Raw genomic sequence first — 18,678 nt, 5'->3', positions numbered from 1 at the left:
GCTTCAGTTCAAAGAATTCCGCTACCTCATCAGTAGGATAGATAGTCAGCCATAATGACATTCCAATACAAATGGCCAGATTAGCCATAAAAAAATCTGAAAAATAAATCAGTATCTTACGTTATCTTTACAGCTAGTATATTATTTAAAAATGATTTTGAATTATTGTTATACAAAACATGTACTGTAGATCACTTTAATTTTGCAACACCTTATTTTTACCCGATAGACATGTACTCTTTATCTTAATGGGACAAAATTTTCACTAATTTTGGTTACTGCTCTATATTATCTTTAGGAATACTAATGTTCAAAAGAATGATATTTTTACAAGCACATTGTCTCATGTAATTCATTTGCAACAAAATATAGTTCTTGCAAATAAATTATGATTTAATTCCTACTTACAGTTTGAGAATATGGTTTTTCGATAAGGTTTTCCCTTAGAGAACACTACTGCCAGAGTGATGTACTGATACATGGACACAACAAAAACCGCCATGTTCTCATAGCTGGTGTAGTCATCATCCTCATTTTTATGGTATTTAACAAACCTGTCATCAAATATAACAAATGCATTTAGAGTTTTCCTTAAGAAATGGCTATACTTGCCAATGAAAATGCAACTTTGAAATTTAAAAAAACATAGGTAATCAAAGATTACGAAGCTCACCTCAACTAATGTTATCAGTTTATGTAATGCAAATCTCACATCATATTTTCTTAACAGTTAATTTTATTCTAACAACAATATTCAAATAAGTTCTGTTTAAATAGGTCTTAAAGTTCATTGGGGGTTGACCTGTTCCAAAAACTTTAACCTTGTCACTTGTTTGGAAAATTGGGTCAGATCCAGTATATGAAGCAAGTTTTGATTGTCCATCCTTAGATGCATCATCCTTGCAAGTTTAGTCCAGGTGGGGCCTAAAGGTACTTGGGAATAACCTGGAAAATGTAGGTCAGATTCAGCATCCGAAGCAAGTCTGGTAGTGTCCATCCCTAGATGCATCATCCATGCAAGTTTAGTCCAGATGGGGCTTATAGTTACTTGGGAATGGACTTGCTCCAAAAACTTTAACCTGGTCACTCATCTGAAAAATGTAGGTCACATCCAGTATCCGAAACAAGTCTGGTAGTGTCCATCCCTAGATGCATCATCCATGCAAGTTTGGTCCAGTAGGGCTTAAAGTTATTTGGGAATAGACCTGCTTCAAAAACTTTAACTTGGTCACTCATCTGGAAAATGTAGGACACATCCAGCATCTGAAGCAAGTCTGGTAGTGTTTATCCCTAGATGTATCATCTATGCAAGTTTGGTCCAGGTAGAGCTTATAGTTACTTGGGAATGGACCTGCTCCAAAAACTTTAACCTGGTCACTCATCTGAATCAAAGGCCTGAAAGGCCTGCGAGTTGACTCGCTCGAGTCAATTGAGCTTTTTCATACATCTGGGCACCATACCTTAATATATTCAGTTTATTTTGCATCTTAAGAGATTGAATATTATATGTCTGATCCATGTTCGGTTTATAAATAAAGTGTATACTACTTTTCCTTTAAATATACAGGTTGGCACTAATGGGCTTCCGTATTATTTTGACTGGGTTCTATAATGAATTTCAGCACACTAGCTGAAGTGGTCAGTGTTACGGAATAATTAGGTTAAAGATTCCCACTGCAAATCTGGATTCTAAAAATAGATTTTCAACAACAACTAACTGCAGCTAATGAGAGCAGCAGGTGTTTAGGGAGTATTCTAAGTCAATTATAAATAAACTTCAGATGGGAAGATTAGATCCGCCTAACATGCTTGAACATATATTCATACGCAGTAATTGTACATCGTATAGGTATTTAATCAAAAATTTCTTTAAAAGCATGAAGGCATAAATAATGTTACAGTATGAAATTTTATACAGTTTTTACCTCTTAAGTTTATTCAATCACTCAAACCAAAGCATTTTTTGCTAGAACTATTATATTTGGCGTATGGATCACCTTGATGAATGCGTGAAAAAAATTACAGCTCTGAAACGGCTATGTCGACAGGGAGTAGCTCGCTACGCGAGCCAACTCAAAAATGTAGGTCACATCCAGCATCCGAAGCAAGTCTGGTAGTTTTTATCCCTAGATGCATCATCCATGCAAGTTTGGTCCAGGTAGGGCTTATAATTACTTGGGAATGGACCTGCCCTAAAAACTTGAACCTGGTCACTCATCTGGAAAATGTAGGTATCCGAAGCATCCGAAGCAAGTTTGGTAGTGTTTATCCCTAGATGCACCATCCATGCAAGTTTGGTCCAGGTAGAGCTTATAATTACATGGGAACAGACCTGCTCCTAAAACTTTAACCATTACGCCGACACTGACGCCGAGGGTATAGCATAAGCTCATCTCGACTTCGTCGAGGTGAGCTAAAAAATCAAAATTTAATTGTTGTAAGGTCCATAAAGATTTGTCTAAAACCTCAACTCAAATCCTGTCATTATTAATCTCTAACACTTTATTTTGAAATAAAAAGAAAACATGGCTTATTGGGAGAGATAAATACATCATGTACAAAAAGGAACAACAAGCCTAAAACAGACTACATCATAATTGTTGGTCTAAATACTGGTATTATTTTGTCCCAAGGAAAGAATTTTCTTTGCTTTTAATATAAATTTTATTGATATGAAAATTATACTACATTGGAAAAGAAAGAAGAAATTCTAAATACATTGTATTTAATGTATTGATAGATTTTCAAGATCACATTGTACACATAGGAACATACCATGGCTGTTCCATTACATGAAAATAGCAGAAGACCTGAGCAGCTGTTTGGACCACCATGTGGAGGATAATGGATAAAACAGGGGAGACACTAAACAGACTGACCAGGGGTGGATCCTTAGACAGCTGGTCATAGGCGTTAGTGTATCCAACTGGAAGATTACAAGGTAAACAGAATCAGGATACAAGTACTAATTCATATGTGTGTTTGGTATATCAGCATGCTTTACTGTAGAATTACTGCTATATAAATGACTTACATGTAACACTGAGGGATGTTAGCAGGAATAAATCTATATAAAGGAACTCAAAGTCCGTTAGGTTGGCAAATATCTGTCAAAAAAGATTTTAATGAAATCATGAATTAATTGATTCATATGATTCTCATGTCAGAGTAGGGTTTTCAAAAATAGGGCAGCAAGAGAATTTTATAACTGCTTCAATGATTGGAATTCACATCTTTGAACTGCAAAACTAGCAATCGACTGGAAACAAATAAATCTCAAATGATAAATTCACCTCCTTAATTGCTCAAAATTATAGAAAACCCTGCAATATAATGCTGATATCAATTAAAACATACATAAAATGATACATGGTCATGGACAGCAAACTCACCCAATAGAGAATTAACACTGAGACAAACTGAGTCAAACTGTAGCAGGCCATATACTTAAAGATCCCAAACGATGTCACCAATGCCCCTCTGCCCTGCCTAAAAGAAAACATCAGCAATAAATTATTTTCAAAGAACTTAAATCATAAACAAATCATTACCTATTAGGCTGATCCATATTAATCATTATTTAGGACATCATTGGTTGGTTTTCTTGGTCTTATCTGATATTTGGGGGAAACAATCAATATTAAGCTGTTTAGACATGATTATTATCTAAGAAAGTGTTTGGTTTGTTTTCTTGGTGTTGGTATACTGTAGATCACTTAATTTTCGCGACACCTTATTTTCGCGAGATAGTCATCGAGTCCTGATTAGCGAGACAAAATTTTCGCGAATTGTGGTTATTGCTCTTTATAATCTTAAGGAATACTATTATACGCGAGAATTAAATTTTCGCGAGCATACTGTCTCGCGTAATTACGCGAAAATAAAGTTCTCGCGAATAAAAAGTGATTTACAGTATATTAATATTAGGTTCATAGGATATGTTCTTTATTTAGGATAGTGTTTGGATGTTTTTCTTCGTCTTACCTGATGAGTGTGGGGGCTCATTCAATATTAGATTATTTAGGAATGATCTTTAATTAGGACAGTGTTTGGTTGGTTTTCTTGGTCTTACCTGATGAGCTTTGGTACACATTCAATATTGGGTTGTTTGGATGTGAAGGGAGATGCTACAGATGCCTCTGCCTCAGAGAGTGAGATACCAGCATGAGCTGTCTTCAGGGCTCCACAGTCATTAGCCCCATCCCCACACATACCCACAAAGTATCTGTCCATAGAGGAAAAGAGAGAGAAAAGTCATTAGCCCATCTATACACGTACCCATAAAGTACCTGTTCACGGAGAAAAAAAAAAGAGAGAGAGATTCATTATCCCCATCCCCATAAAGTACCTGTCCATAGAGGTCATGATATTAAAGGCATAGAAGCAATAACTTATTTGATGAAAAGTGCAATGTCAAGTTTTTTCCTCATTCTTAACAAGTGCCTCATTTATTTGTCATCTAAAATCTATGATTAAAAAAAAAATATCTACCCCAGTTCCTGTAGAACTTCAATCAGCTGAGATTTCTGGTCGGGCGACATTCTGGCAAACACTGTGCCTCTGGTGCAGATCTAATAAAGATATGTTCTACTGAGTGCCGCATTCAACACGTAACATGGCCAGATTTATTTAGATTTATTTCATCGAAAATAGCTAGAACATAGTCATCAAAATTAACATCCCAGACCTGTACATTATCCCCAGAGAACTTTTTTGTACAGAAATATGTACTGTAAAACTTGGTTACATGGAAGTAATTTGGACCTGAGAATTTTTTAAACCAATGTACGACTTACTTTTTGCAGAAGTAATGGAAAGTGATTTCTGACAATAGCCCATGATTTTCCATCCATAGCAAAGTGAAAGTGAGGATCAGTGAAATCTCCATTAGGCATGGTCAATCTTGTCTCCTGTAAGTAAAAAAAAATACTAAATTCATATATACACATTTATTACATACAGTGCATTACCCTATATTTCAGGAGTACACATACAGAATTACTGGTATCACACTATACATTCTGACATGTAAAACATCTTTGATTACTTCAAGTATATAAAGTATGCACCCAAAAAGTACACCACCAAAATGAGTGCCAAAATTGAAAACTTGGAAATACATATAAGGACATGTATATAATGTACATTAAATTGGTTCTACAACTTGTTATTCAAGTACCATGATCAGGGCCACAGATTTGCACTCATTTTCTTAACCAAACTTTATATTGTACTTTACTAAAGAGAGCTCTGCAGATTGTCTGAAAATAAAATTGGATATATGGAACACATGGAATGTTTTTTTAAGGACATTTAAAAAATAACTTTCAGGACTTGGCTATACATGTACATTGTACTGTACAGGTAACTTTAACTCGAGTAAAAGTGACACTCACTGTAGATTTCCCCTGACTGTGGTCCTCAGGATCCTCGGTGTACATGTACTCCAGCCAGGGGTCATTTTTACCGGGCATCCCAGGAAACGCTTGGACTAAAATGATTTTCTGATGTTCACTGACCATTCCACATTCTCGGGCCACACTCAAGGCTGTCAACATGTTGTCACCTGAGAGAGACAAAAATATATTATTTGATTCTTGTTAAATATAATAGCAGTATGAATATTGCTTGTAGAATTCTTGTAAAAAAAACAAAAAAAACAACAACAAAAACAGGTTATTCCAATGCCTTTTAATATTAAACAACATTTTAAGGAGAATTCTATGTGCTATGTACCTGTGACCATGACAGTCCTGATGTCAGCATCTAAGAGTTTGTGTATGATAGGGGTGGTTTCTGGCTTCAGTCGATTCTCCAGCACCAGGAATCCCAGGAAAGTCAGATTTCTTTCCACTTGCTCTCTGAGATTTTAGAATCAATTAACACTAATTATCCAAGTAAATTCATTGTAGTGTCAGGTATATGTGTCAAATAAGGATTTTTGCTCTGGTAACATTTTTTCAACATCTTTTGGAATACATACCTCTGAATTCTCTGTATCTTTGCATACTTTAATTTTGTTGGAAGGGATCTGTATGCAAGGGCAAGAACTCTGTAACCATGTTTCGTGTAATTGATTAAGAACTTGTGAAAATTGCCTGGCACTGAAAATAAAATTGTAATGTGAATTTAACATTCTTCCCAATTCTGATTGTTCTAATTGAATTCAATAAGAATTAAATTTTACCTGATTCGGGTTTAGACAGGGAAGCAATCATTTCTGGGGCCCCTTTTGTGTAGAGTTCAAAGTTCGGGGCTCCTAATTTCCGTGTTATGACAGACATTCTCTGTAGACTGGAGGCAAAAGTAAACTGCCTCATGATGGCTATCTCCTCATATTTTGGCTACAAAAATGAAATTTCAAAGTTATATTTTAATTGCATCCTTTTTTAGAGGAGGTCAATAAACTAAATTACTTCCAGCAGTTCATTTTGCATGTTATTGAATGGGCTTTGAGGACTAATTAATCCAGATGAATGAACATTTGTGCTGAGCCTGCAGTTATTCCTGAACTGAAATATTCCCCTGAACCTTCATTAAGATGTCAGACAGGCATTCTTTTTAGCCTGAACATGGCCCTGTTTGTTCTAAACACATCATACATTGAAATGTTAATTCATCAAACAGTCCTTGGATTGACATAACTACTAATATCCTGTTTAACCTAGCTTGCCTTATACTGTGTGCTGAAGAGCATACTGTCATCTACAGATTTAGCTTCCTTTGGTCTGACTACTGTGATAAAAAAATCTGCAAGAACTTGCAGCTATCCATTTAATAGAGAGCTCATTTTATTCCCTTGAATTAACATCATTTTTTCAACTGTGCACAATATATGTTTCATGTAATTGATTAAGAACTTGTGAACATTGCTTGGCACTGAAAATAAAATTGTGATGTGAATTAAAGGTTTACATTAAGGTTCATTGACCCCCAGATAAGAGAGGTAACTCTTACCAAGACTAAATCAGAACTTACCTTGACCGGTTCAATAAAGAGTTTCTTGTTGTTCATGGAGTTAACTCCCTTTGATCTGATTATGCTGGAGAGGATCAATAATATCTTACCTAAAGCAATCTTTGTTGTTCCTTGAGTTATCTCCCTTTGGACTGACTATGATAGGATAAATGTTGAGGATTGTACCTTGAAATATTTATCAAAGAGCTCAGTATCGTCCCTGAAATTATCTCCCTTTGGTCTCACTACAGTAGTATCAGATATAACCTTGAACTGTTCATCAAAGAGCTCCTTGTTGACCTTGACCCCCTTTGGTTAGACTATGGTGGGGACAATCATATCTAGCCTTGAACTGTTCATTAAAGAGCTCTTTGTTGACCTTGACCCCCTTTGGTCAGACTATGGTGAGGACAATCATATCTTACCTTGAACTGTTCATCAAAGAGCTCTTTGTTGACCTTGACCCCCTTTGGTCACATTATGGTGAGGACAATCATATCTTACCTTGAACTGTTCATCAAAGAGCTCTTTGTTGACCTTGACCCCCTTTGGTCACATTATGGTGAGGACAATCATATCTTACCTTGAACTGTTCATCAAAGAGCTCTATGTTGACCTTGACCCCCTTTGGTCAGACTATGGTGGGGACAATCATATCTTACCTTGAACTGTTCATCAAAGAGCTCCTGGTTGTCCTTGACCGCCTTGGGTCGGACTATGGTGGGGACAATCATATCATATCTACTAGCTTCCTCCTCTCCCGGCTCCTCTAGATTCTTTTAAGGCAATAAAAAAAACAGTTCATGACCTTTACTTTTTTCTTCTATTAAATACATGTAACGACAGTCCTCAAACAATGAATAATCCATAATTTTTTGTCATAGAATTGACATGGAAAAATGCAACTTATCTTAAAAACTGATAGAAAAGCTACTGTATTTATATCGATATTTAAAACTAGATGCTGTCATGAGACAGTAATACCCGCACTAAGGTGTTTGCCTCTAAATGCACACTCCTCTAAAATTAGGCTTTACCAAAGAAAAAGTCAATATAATTTAATAATTTACATAATAGGGCCTCCATGTATTCATCAAATTGAGCATAATATTCTCAAGTGAACATGTGACCCGTCACCATGGGCCTCGATCTTATAGGTACATGTATTTCATATTCATAATTCATTACCAGTCTGAAATTAAACAACAGAATTCAATTAATGATGTAAATTAGGTTTGAAACAAGGGGGGGGGGGTAAATTTTTGGCCCATAATTGGAACTTTTTAAATCTATTTTCTCATATAGATCAACAACAAATATTATTCAAATTAGTTTAAAGCGTTTTTGATGATTTTTTCCAAAATGTACAAACTTTTTTATACTTGATTAGGCAGAAACACCTTGAAAGCTGCCATATACCATTTATACCCAATCAATTAATCAACCCCTACCCTTCTCCCATCAACACACACACGCGCAAACACACCCTATTTTCCTGTTTTTGGAAATAGGCCTAGATGGCAAAGTTAAGATAAAACATCTTTTGTAAATAATAATTTTAAATTTGTTCTTATACTGTAAATGTATCTGAAGACCTGCATCACATTGGGCTTGCGTCACGTACCTAACTTAAGTACTAGTTTTACCATTATCATTTTTAGATAGCACTGCACGTGCAGTACTAGGCGTAGTGTTGTGTACACATCATTGCATGTATGTCAGTTGGAATTATTTTGTGTTTAATTGGATTATATTTCATGAAGTTGGAGCTATGGCAGTCGGTAAGTACACGTTTTGGTATAGATTTGGGTAAAATAGTCTGAAATGCAACTGGTTAGGTTAAAGTTTAAAGGATCAAAGGTCATCCGATGCTGCAATAAGACGAATTTCACATTCTAAAGAGTTATCGCCCGTTATCGACGTTACATTCAGTTACAAAATACAGAATTTTTTTCTGAGAGGGAAGGGGGACTTCCAGACCAGAATTTTCTGAGAAGCAAATAAAAGGAGAAGTTATGGTGGTGTCTGTTTTCTAGGGTGGAGGGCATCCAAAGTCTTTTTTATATTATAGTCCTGCAAATTCGGGGGGGGGGGGGGGATCTCAAGATACACTTCCAGTCCCTGTAAACAGTAATGGCAAATGATCATGTGACTCCTAAATAGTAGGAAACTTTTTCCATTTGACAATACATAATTTTGCGCTTTTTGTGTTATTATGTTATGTAAATTTAATGGTATAAAGGTTTTGAACCCCCTGGAGGTCATCCCCACTCTCCTAATGATTCTAACTGGAAATGTTCACAATATGACTGCATTAAATGAAATAAAAGTGCATCAATGATAAGATTGCTTGACATTTCATTCATCAACCTATCCTCCTAGAATAAGGAATGAAAATCATTCAAAGAGATGGACTGCATTAAAGTATTTGTATATAGGCTATTAACATATTTTTTTAAAAATGTAAAACAAGCAGTAGTTTGCATACATGTCATGAATATAAACAGGGGTCTGGGATGGGGTGAAGGGAAGGATCGAGTTCCTGTCTCTTTACGTCTTAATGGTTGAAAACTCCTAAAATGAATGTTGACCTCAAATCCGACTTGTCCTCATTATTTTTCAAGTGGGGGTGTCTCCATTTGAGTGAAAAATTCCTGAGAGGGATGTTTAACAACAAACAAACAATGAAATGACATAAAACACAATATTGATTTGCGTTAAGAAATATGCAGGGGATTTTTTCCATCATAAATCTTCTTCTCAAGAACAGCAAGGGCATTATTGTCCCCCGTTTTGGGGGAAAGGGAGGGAACATTATACACTTATTTAATGACTTCGAGGTAAACAGTCAAACTGTTGTCCCGAGGTAGTGGGGGAGACCTGGGAAACTGTTGCCCAAGGCCGAAGGCCAAGGGCAACAGTTTACCAGGTCTCCCCCACGTACTACTGAGGGACAACAGTTTGACTGTTTCACCGAGTAGTCATTGAATAAGTGTTTTATTACCTAACCTACTATATAATTAAGAGCCATTCTCTGTAATGACTTGAACTTTTATATAGGAGCTGTGGCACGCATAGTCTCAGAATTTCTCCAAACTATCTATGATAAAAGTCTTTGATATCCTAAACTGAAATCAGGCAAAAATCGGTTGCTATGTTTTATAGTTACCATGGCAGCATGTCTTAAAGTTCGAAAAATGGCATTTTTTAACATGTTTAGAGCCCCAGAGTTAACATTTGCGGCAAAGCAAACAATTGGCAATGACTGTTTCCAAAAGTTGAAGGTCAGATGTCTCAAATGCATGATAAACATGTCTAATAAATCAACTATTACATACGTTACTATGGTAACAAAGTATTTAAAAGTAAAAAAAATATTCATTGAATTTTATAAAGTCATACACGTAAAAATAAAAAGCAATTATAGGATGAAATGTGACCAAATAATAGAAAAAAGAGCCATGAAACATACACCAAAAACAAAATATGATATTTAATTTTGGTTGGCAATGGTTGCCAAGGTTTTTATACCACAGAGAGCCTTCAAAGTAACACTCTGTATGTTTCAATCGGATCCTATCTTTTAAAAAAGCACATATCCTCATAACTGATGATCAATTTTTGAAGATGTTGGTGTGCTCCTAGTTTTCCCATTTGAAAAAATTCAGTTTAGATTCTTTAAATAGAGCGTTGCTATGGAAATAAACAGAAAATATATGCTTAAAAACCTGAAAAATATTTTCTGTCCTTGGATACGTACCCTTAAATGTAGATTCCCAAAACTTTTATGATTGATATTTATTAACAGCTTACCTGACTTTTAATTTTGACTATCATCCAATCTCTAAGTGGATGCAAGAAGTTGGCACACAGGGTTTAATATTTATATAAAGTTCACAAAATCGAACATTCTCCCTTCTTGGTAACCATAGCAACAGTGTTGTTTTCTTCATCAAATTTTATCAATATATGATATTCAACTTTAGTTCTAACAGATAAGTATGATTCAAGCTGAGTCCTTTAATTTGTTTCTTGGTTATATGGCAATTTACTTCTTAATGCAGCGAAAAATAATTCACTTTTAAGCACTGGTACTTTGTTTCCATGGTAACACTGCAAAGTAGCAATTATACCCAATTTTTCTTATGTTTTTGGTGTTGTAAGGTCCTAAGGATGCATATTTGCCAGTCTTGAGTTTTCATGTTTTTCCTCAAGACAGTAGCATTAACCCAAACCTAGTTACTGGTTTTGCATGGTTACACTGTGTTACCATGGCAACCATAAAAGTTATAGATAGAAAAATATTGCTTATACTTATATACTTAAGGTCAAACATTTTCATTATTTTTCTTAAGTCGTTGATTGAGTTTGAGCATGTAACACATACCATTAGTGAATACGGAGTGTTTTTCAGCATATTTCAGCATTTTAAATGTATTCCAAATGTATCCTTGGATACCATTTACTTAGAGATATATTCTAAACAGTTTCTTTACAGTATAAGTGACATCAAGGTGTCATGTTTTTGTGAGAATGACTTGTTTGCTTTTTCTAGTTTTTATTAAGCCACATTCAAGATTTAAAGTGGTTGAAAATCTCGATTTTTCAAACTTTTCCGGCTGTTGCCATAGCAACCGAGACACATAGCAACGAAATTTTGTTTGATATTTATTTCTGGTGTCAAGTACTAAGCATGGGTGAAGTTTCATCAAAATCGGTGACCATGCGTGGCAACGAAGTTTAAGTGGTTACAGAGAATGGCTATTAATTAAATTGGAATAAAAACACACAAACAATCAATAAAAAGTTTTCACAATTGTTTATTCACATACTTGTCTATTAATTAGCTGAATACATAATATAAAGACTAAATTAATATTTTTATTTTAAAGTAATACTTAATAAATTTATTGTTTGTGTGTTTTGTTTAAATTTAATTCATTATAGAGCAGGTAAATAGTGATGTCGTGATCATCAAAACGCTTGAATATCACAATGACGCTTTAACCAGTCAAAAGTTCATTCTGTGGACCGGTCAACAGTTCACTGTTTCATGATCACGCAAAAACATAAAGTAAACCGTGAAACAGTTCAAAATGCCTAATTATAATTTAGATAGTAAGTTAGGTAATAATAAATCTTATTTGTCTGTCAGTCTGGCCATCTTTGACAGTATGTGCATCTGTCACAATAAATTTAACCTTGATCATAACTTTTGAATAATATGAGATAGGGCTTTTATATTTCACATGTACATTACCACAAAACTTTCTAAATGTACTATGATTTTTTAACCCAAGTGAGACCTTGACCTCAAAATTTTACCTACTTTCCAAAAAATAACATTTTAAATTAATCATTTTGAAAGAGAAAAGATATGGCATTTAAATTATACATGCATATTACATGTGAAAAGACTTTTCTAAATATATCATGACTTTTGACTTTCTGATCTTGACGTAGAAGTTTAACCTACTTTTCAAAAATATTATATTATATATTTATATATATATAACTTTTGATTGAAAAGAGATGGGTCTTTCATATTTGACATGTACTTTACCTGCAACAAAATATTTCGAGCATGCGATGATTTCCCCCCTTTGACCTAATTTTCATAAAGTGACATATGATAGGGATGCATATTTGATACACAATCTGCCATAAATTATGGCATCCCATTCACTTAAACACAGAAAGCAAAGGACCACAATTCTTTGAATTTGCATGTATAATCTTGATATGGAAACATCCTCATATAATGTATATTCAAGTTTTTTATGCTACGCCATGATTAGGAATACATGTATTAGTTTTTGTCATGTCAGTCCTCCACCCTTCCATCTGTCTTTCCATCGAGCTCAAGGAAATTACTTTCTAGATATTTTATCAAAGTTCATATGCTGATGCATATACTGATGTAAACTATCCAACTGTGGCAACATTTTTTATGCGCCCGGATCGATAGATCCCGGGCATATATTGTTTTTGTCCTGTCTGTTTGTCTGTTTATCTGTTTGTCTGTTGTCAACTTTAACTTTGGCCATAACTTTTGAACAATAAGAGATAGAGACTTCATATTTGGTATGCATACTCCACTATTAAAGTCCTTTCAAATGACATCAAGGTCAATGACCTTGTGACCTTGACTGTGACCTATATGCTAAAAATAGCTTTTTCCACTGTTTGTCATAACTTTTTAACCATAGGAGATAGGGACTTGATATTTGGTATGCATACTCCTCTAATAAAGCCCTTTCAGTTGACAACAAGGTCAATGATCTTGTGACCTTGACTGACTTATATGCTAAAAAAAGCTTTTTACACTTTTTGCCATAACTTTTGAACCATAGGAGGTAGGAACCTCATATTTGGGATGCATACTCCACTGATTAAGTTCTTTCAGATGACACCATGGTCAATGACCTTGTGACCTTGACCGTGACCTAGATGCTAAAAATAGCTTTTTACACTTTTTGCCATAACTTTTTTACCATAGGAGATAGGAACTTCATATTTAGGATGCATACTCCACTGATTAAATTCTTTCAAATGACACCATGGTCAATGACCTTGACTGTGACCTATATGCTAAAAATAGCTTTTTACACTTTTGGCCATAACTTTTAAACCATAGTAGATAGGGACTTCATATTTGGGATGCATACTCCACTGATTAAGTTCTTTCAAATGACACCACGACCAGTGACCTTGTGACCTTGACTGTGACCAATATGCTAAAAATAGATTTTTTGAACTTTGTTTCCGCCGGGCGCATAGTGTTTCACAAACACATCTTGTTTACCTTTACTTTCCTTTGACCTTTTCTTAACTTTTCTTAAAATTAGTGTTTAGCTTTATTTTAGAGAAACCATAATGATTCAAGTTGTGTAATGAAACTTCACATGATGATACATACTGATGTAAGCAATTAAAGCTTTACAATGCTTCACTCTTTTTTACCTTGACATTTCCTGTGATCTTGACCTCACTGTCTTAGACTAGATCAGTTTTGAATAAACAGTTCAAGATATATTAATCAAACTTCATATGCTAATACATACTGATGAGAGCTATTATTGCATTCACTTATTTTGACCTTGAATTTTCTTTTGACCTTGACCTCACTTTTTAAAATATGTGTTTATCTAAGTTTCAAATAAACCATTAATTATATTTTTATCAAAATTCATTTGATAATAGTAAATTCACACTGATGTAAGCTTTTCAGCTAGAACAACATTTTGACCACAACCTTTCCTTTGACTTCTCTTTTCTTAAAACAAAGTGTTAAGCTCACTTTTATTAAATCATTAAAGATATTTTTATCAAACATAATAAGCTAATATGTATTAGTGAGAGCTATTCAGCTGCATCAAAAACTTCATCTTGCACATTCCTGTGACCTTGACCTCCCTCCTCTTTAATATGTATTTTGCTTAGTTTTTAAGAAATAATTTAAGACATTTTTATGTTTAACATGCACTTATACATAATTTGATGAGAATTTATTATCTATATCCAATTTATTTATATTTTAGTTTCAATTCTGAAAAAAAAACTGTTTAAGATATTTTCATCAAACTTTATACACAAATACAAATTTTAGTTTTTAGTTTTTAGCTCACCTGAGCTGAAGGCTCAAGTGAGCTTTTCTGATCATATTTTGTCCGGCGTCCGTCTGTCTGTCTAGCTGTCTGTAAACTTTTCACATTTTCGACTTCTTCTCAAGAACCACTGGGCCATTTCAACCAAACTTGCCACAAAGCATCCTTGGGTGAAGGGGATTCAAGTTTTTTTTCAAATGAAGGGCCATGCCCTCATTCAAGGGGAGATAATTGGGAATTAATGAAAATTTGGTGGCATGTTTTAAAAATCTTCTTCTCAAGAACCACTATGCCAGGAAAGATGAAACTTATGGGTTAACATCCTCAGGTAGTGAATATTCAAATGTGTTCAAATCATGACCCCCGGGGGTAGGGCAGGGCCAAAATGGCCGACTAAAGTTTTATATAGAAATATATTGGAAAATTCTTTAAAAATCTTCTTCTCAAGAACCACTGTGCCAGGAAAGATGAAACTTATGGAGTAACATCCTCAGATAGTGTATATTCAAGTTTGTTCAAATCATGACCCCCGGGGGTAGGGCAGGGCCAAAATGGCTGATCAAAGTTTTACATAGAAATATATAGGAAAATTCTTTAAAAATCTTCTTCTCAAGAATGACAAATCCATAATTCATCAAATTTATATGGAAGCATCCTCAGGTAGTGAAGATTCAAGTTTGTTCAAATCATGACCCTGGGGGTAGGGCGGGGCCAAAAAGGCCGACCAAAGTTTTACATAGAAATTTATGGGAAAATTCTTTAAAAATCTTCTTCTCAAGAATGACAAATCCATAATTAATCATATTTATATGGAAGCATCTTCAGGTAGTGTAGATTCAAAAATTTGTACAAATCATGACCCCAGGGGGTAGGGCGGGGCCAAAATGGCCGACCAAAGTTTTACATAGAAATATATGGAGAATTCTTTGAAGAAAAGCAAATCCATGATTGATCATGGGATTACTTTTGGATTTTAACTTTTCAATTATAAACCAATTTCTACTTTTTCTTAGCTTCAGTACTCAGGTGAGCGATGTGGCCCATGGGCCTCTTGTTTAATGTACCATTAGTAATACACATCTGGCGGGACATTCATGTCCTATAGACATATTTCTAGTTTTTCAAATCATCACCTCAGGCTAGGGTCAGGCCACAATTAGGGATCAAAGTTTTATTTAGGAATAAAAGGAAACATATCTTTAAAGTTCTTCTTTCCAGGAACACCAAGAGCATGATTAATATGGAAATATTCTCAAGAGGTGTAGATTCAAGTTTGTACAAATCATGACCACCAGGGTTAGGGAGGTGCCATATTATTCCAGCCCCTTTTTGCCATCCATATGAAAATTCAAATTTTGAAACCATTTTACACATACACAAAACAAACCAATCATTTTCTAAATGATCATGGTTTAAAGCTATTGCAGCATAAGATATTAGGGAAGTTCTTGAAAGCAGGGTGATTAAACATGTCAAATATATGTAAAAAAAAAAATATATAAAAATTCTACCTCGATTTGATCCCCATCCCCCCCACCCCCCGGGCAAAATGAAAATTTCGAAACCTTACTGCACATCTACATGACACCACCAACCATCTCTTAAAATATGATAAGGCTGCTGAGTAAAATGTAGAAGGAGTTCAGGGAAGAAGGGGCTTTTTGTATAAAAAAACGTCATTTTTCGACCCACATTTGACCCCCCGGGGCAAAATCAAAATTCCTAAACCTTACTGCACATCTACATGACACCACCAACCATCTCTCAAAAGATGATTAGGCTGCTGAGTAAAATATAGAAGGAGTTCAGAGAAGAAGGGCTTTTTGTATAAAAAACGTCATTTTTCGACCCCCATTTGATCCCCCGGGGCAAAATCAAAATTCCCAAACCTTACTGCACATCTACATGACACCACCAACCATCTCTCAAAAGATGATTAGGCTGCTGAGTAAAATGTAGAAGGAGTTCAGGGAAGAAGGGGCTTTTTGTATAAAAAACGTCATTTTTCGACCCCCATTTGATCCCCCGGGGCAAAATCAAAATTCCTAAACCTTACTGCACATCTACATGACACCACCAACCATCTCTCAAAAGATGATTAGGCTGCTGAGTAAAATGTAGAAGGAGTTCAGGGAAGAAGGGGCTTTTTGTATAAAAAACGTCATTTTTCGACCCCCATTTGATCCCCCGGGGCAAAATCAAAATTCCTAAACCTTACTGCACATCTACATGACACCACCAACCATCTCTCAAAAGATGATTAGGCTGCTGAGTAAAATGTAGAAGGAGTTCAGGGAAGAAGGGGCTTTTTGTATAAAAAACGTCATTTTTCGACCCCCATTTGATCCCCCGCAGCAAAATCAAAATTCCTAAACCTTACTGCACATCTACATGACACCACCAACCATCTCTCAAAAGATGATTAGGCTGCTGAGTAAAATGTAGAAGGAGTTCAGGGAAGAAGGGGCTTTTTGTATAAAAAACGTCATTTTTCGACCCCCATTTGATCCCCCGGGGCAAAATCAAAATTCCGAAACCTTACTGCACATCTACATGACACCCCCAACCATCTCCCAAAGGATGATTAAGCTACTGTGAAAAATGTAGGAGGAGTTCAGGGAAGAAAAGTGTGACAGACGGACGGACGGACGGACGGACGGACGGACGGACGGACATGAGTAACAACAATATACCCGAACTTTCTTTCGAAAGTGCGGGTATAAATATACTCCATTCTTAAAATATCTTTAAGATTGAAGAACAGCTCTATATTATTGGTAATAAATCATGTTTCAGTCACATACCCAGTTTGTGGCCTCAAACATGATGAGATCTAAAGGATCCCCACTGAGGACCCCATCAATCATCGTCAGGGAATGACAGGTTGCCATGGCATTCAGAAGCAGGCTCTGTTTAGCTGGGAGGAGCTTTATATCATGGACCTCCTCGGTAAAACTGTACAACAGGGACAGTTTGAAATTGTACAGTTAAAGGTTATATCAAAGTCTAAATTATATCAGTATAAACACCATGGGATTAATTAAATTTGAGAGTTATAGTTATTAATGAGTTCAGATAATCTAAGTGAGTCTTGCTATTAAGAACTTTACATATATCTACAGATAATAGAAAAAACTCTCTGACTCTGACATTTGTCCTACCAGCCATCTTGTACTGGGACAACACTCTGCATGTTTAATCCATCCTCTGTCAGTGTGCCTGTCTGGAACCAAAACAGTAGATTTTAGCAAAGATAAATTATTTGATATTCATTCAATTTTCAGAGCTAAATTACCATTTAGGATACTGTAAAACCATGTTTTCATGGGGGCAAATTTTCATGGTTTGAGAAAAAAAAAACTGATATGTGGGGATTTGATTTTGTGGTTAGAGAAGTATTGAGTAGTACTGCTTATTAAATTTTATATTTAATGATGGTCATGAATTCATGGATTTCTCCATACCTCAAAAACAACGAAATTAAACCACCATGATCATAAGTGATATGACAGTATTTTGTCATGCAGAAAAATTATATTCTTCACAGAATCATGATTTAACAATTGCTCCCCTATAAATTCATCAAAGAATGGCATAACTACATTATCTAACCTTATCAAAGCATACAACATTGATGGTACCGCTGATGTTGATACTATGTGGGCTGATGCAGTAAATCTGACTTTTCTTGAGGCGACTCTGGGCAAACACAATCCCGATAGTAAGGGCAGCTGGCAGGGCCGGGGGTACAGCAATGGTGATCAAATCCATAGAACGAAGGAAGATATCTTCAAAGAGTTCAGAGTCTTGTACCTGGGATATTAATTGTAATTAATTTCTAATTAACTTTTGATTGACTTTCTGAAATAATTAAAAAAAACATTTTTCACAAGTGGAAGAAGATCATTTAGAAATGTCTAGTTATATGGATCCAGCCTTCTATTATATATCTTCATATCGTTTGGTGCCTTCTTAATTGATTTTTAAATTTTTCTACCCCTGTCAAATGTCAATAATACTGTACCATCAACACTACTGTGTAAATGAATCCGATTCCAGCAATTCCTGCTAGTATGGCCACAAATATGTATGTGTCCCTGTTGAATTTAAAATC

General features: G+C 35.2%; 1 protein-coding gene across 1 annotated transcript; it reads right to left on the bottom strand.

Annotated features, from left to right (window-relative positions):
* Positions 1-6: 6 nt before the first annotated feature.
* LOC134260418 (polyamine-transporting ATPase 13A3-like) lies at positions 7-18,672 on the bottom strand (the record flags this gene model as incomplete). Its single annotated transcript, XM_062742980.1, has 17 exons — positions 7-96; positions 409-554; positions 2,776-2,926; positions 3,035-3,107; positions 3,393-3,489; positions 4,073-4,225; positions 4,492-4,571; positions 4,797-4,910; positions 5,397-5,566; positions 5,737-5,861; positions 5,984-6,104; positions 6,188-6,344; positions 7,620-7,733; positions 17,369-17,519; positions 17,726-17,787; positions 18,177-18,377; positions 18,589-18,672. Coding segments are annotated over 17 exons (2,089 nt in total), but the record flags the coding sequence as incomplete, so codon positions are not given.
* Positions 18,673-18,678: the final 6 nt, after the last annotated feature.

This window comes from Saccostrea cucullata, unplaced genomic scaffold (genome assembly GCF_032062105.1).
Source record: "Saccostrea cucullata isolate Sc308-1 unplaced genomic scaffold, CSIRO_AGI_Scuc_v1 ctg12426, whole genome shotgun sequence".
In the NCBI taxonomy this organism is placed as follows: Eukaryota; Metazoa; Mollusca; class Bivalvia; order Ostreida; family Ostreidae; genus Saccostrea; species Saccostrea cuccullata.
The sequence above is the reverse complement of the archived record's forward strand: the minus strand, read 5'-3'. Positions and strand labels throughout refer to the sequence as shown.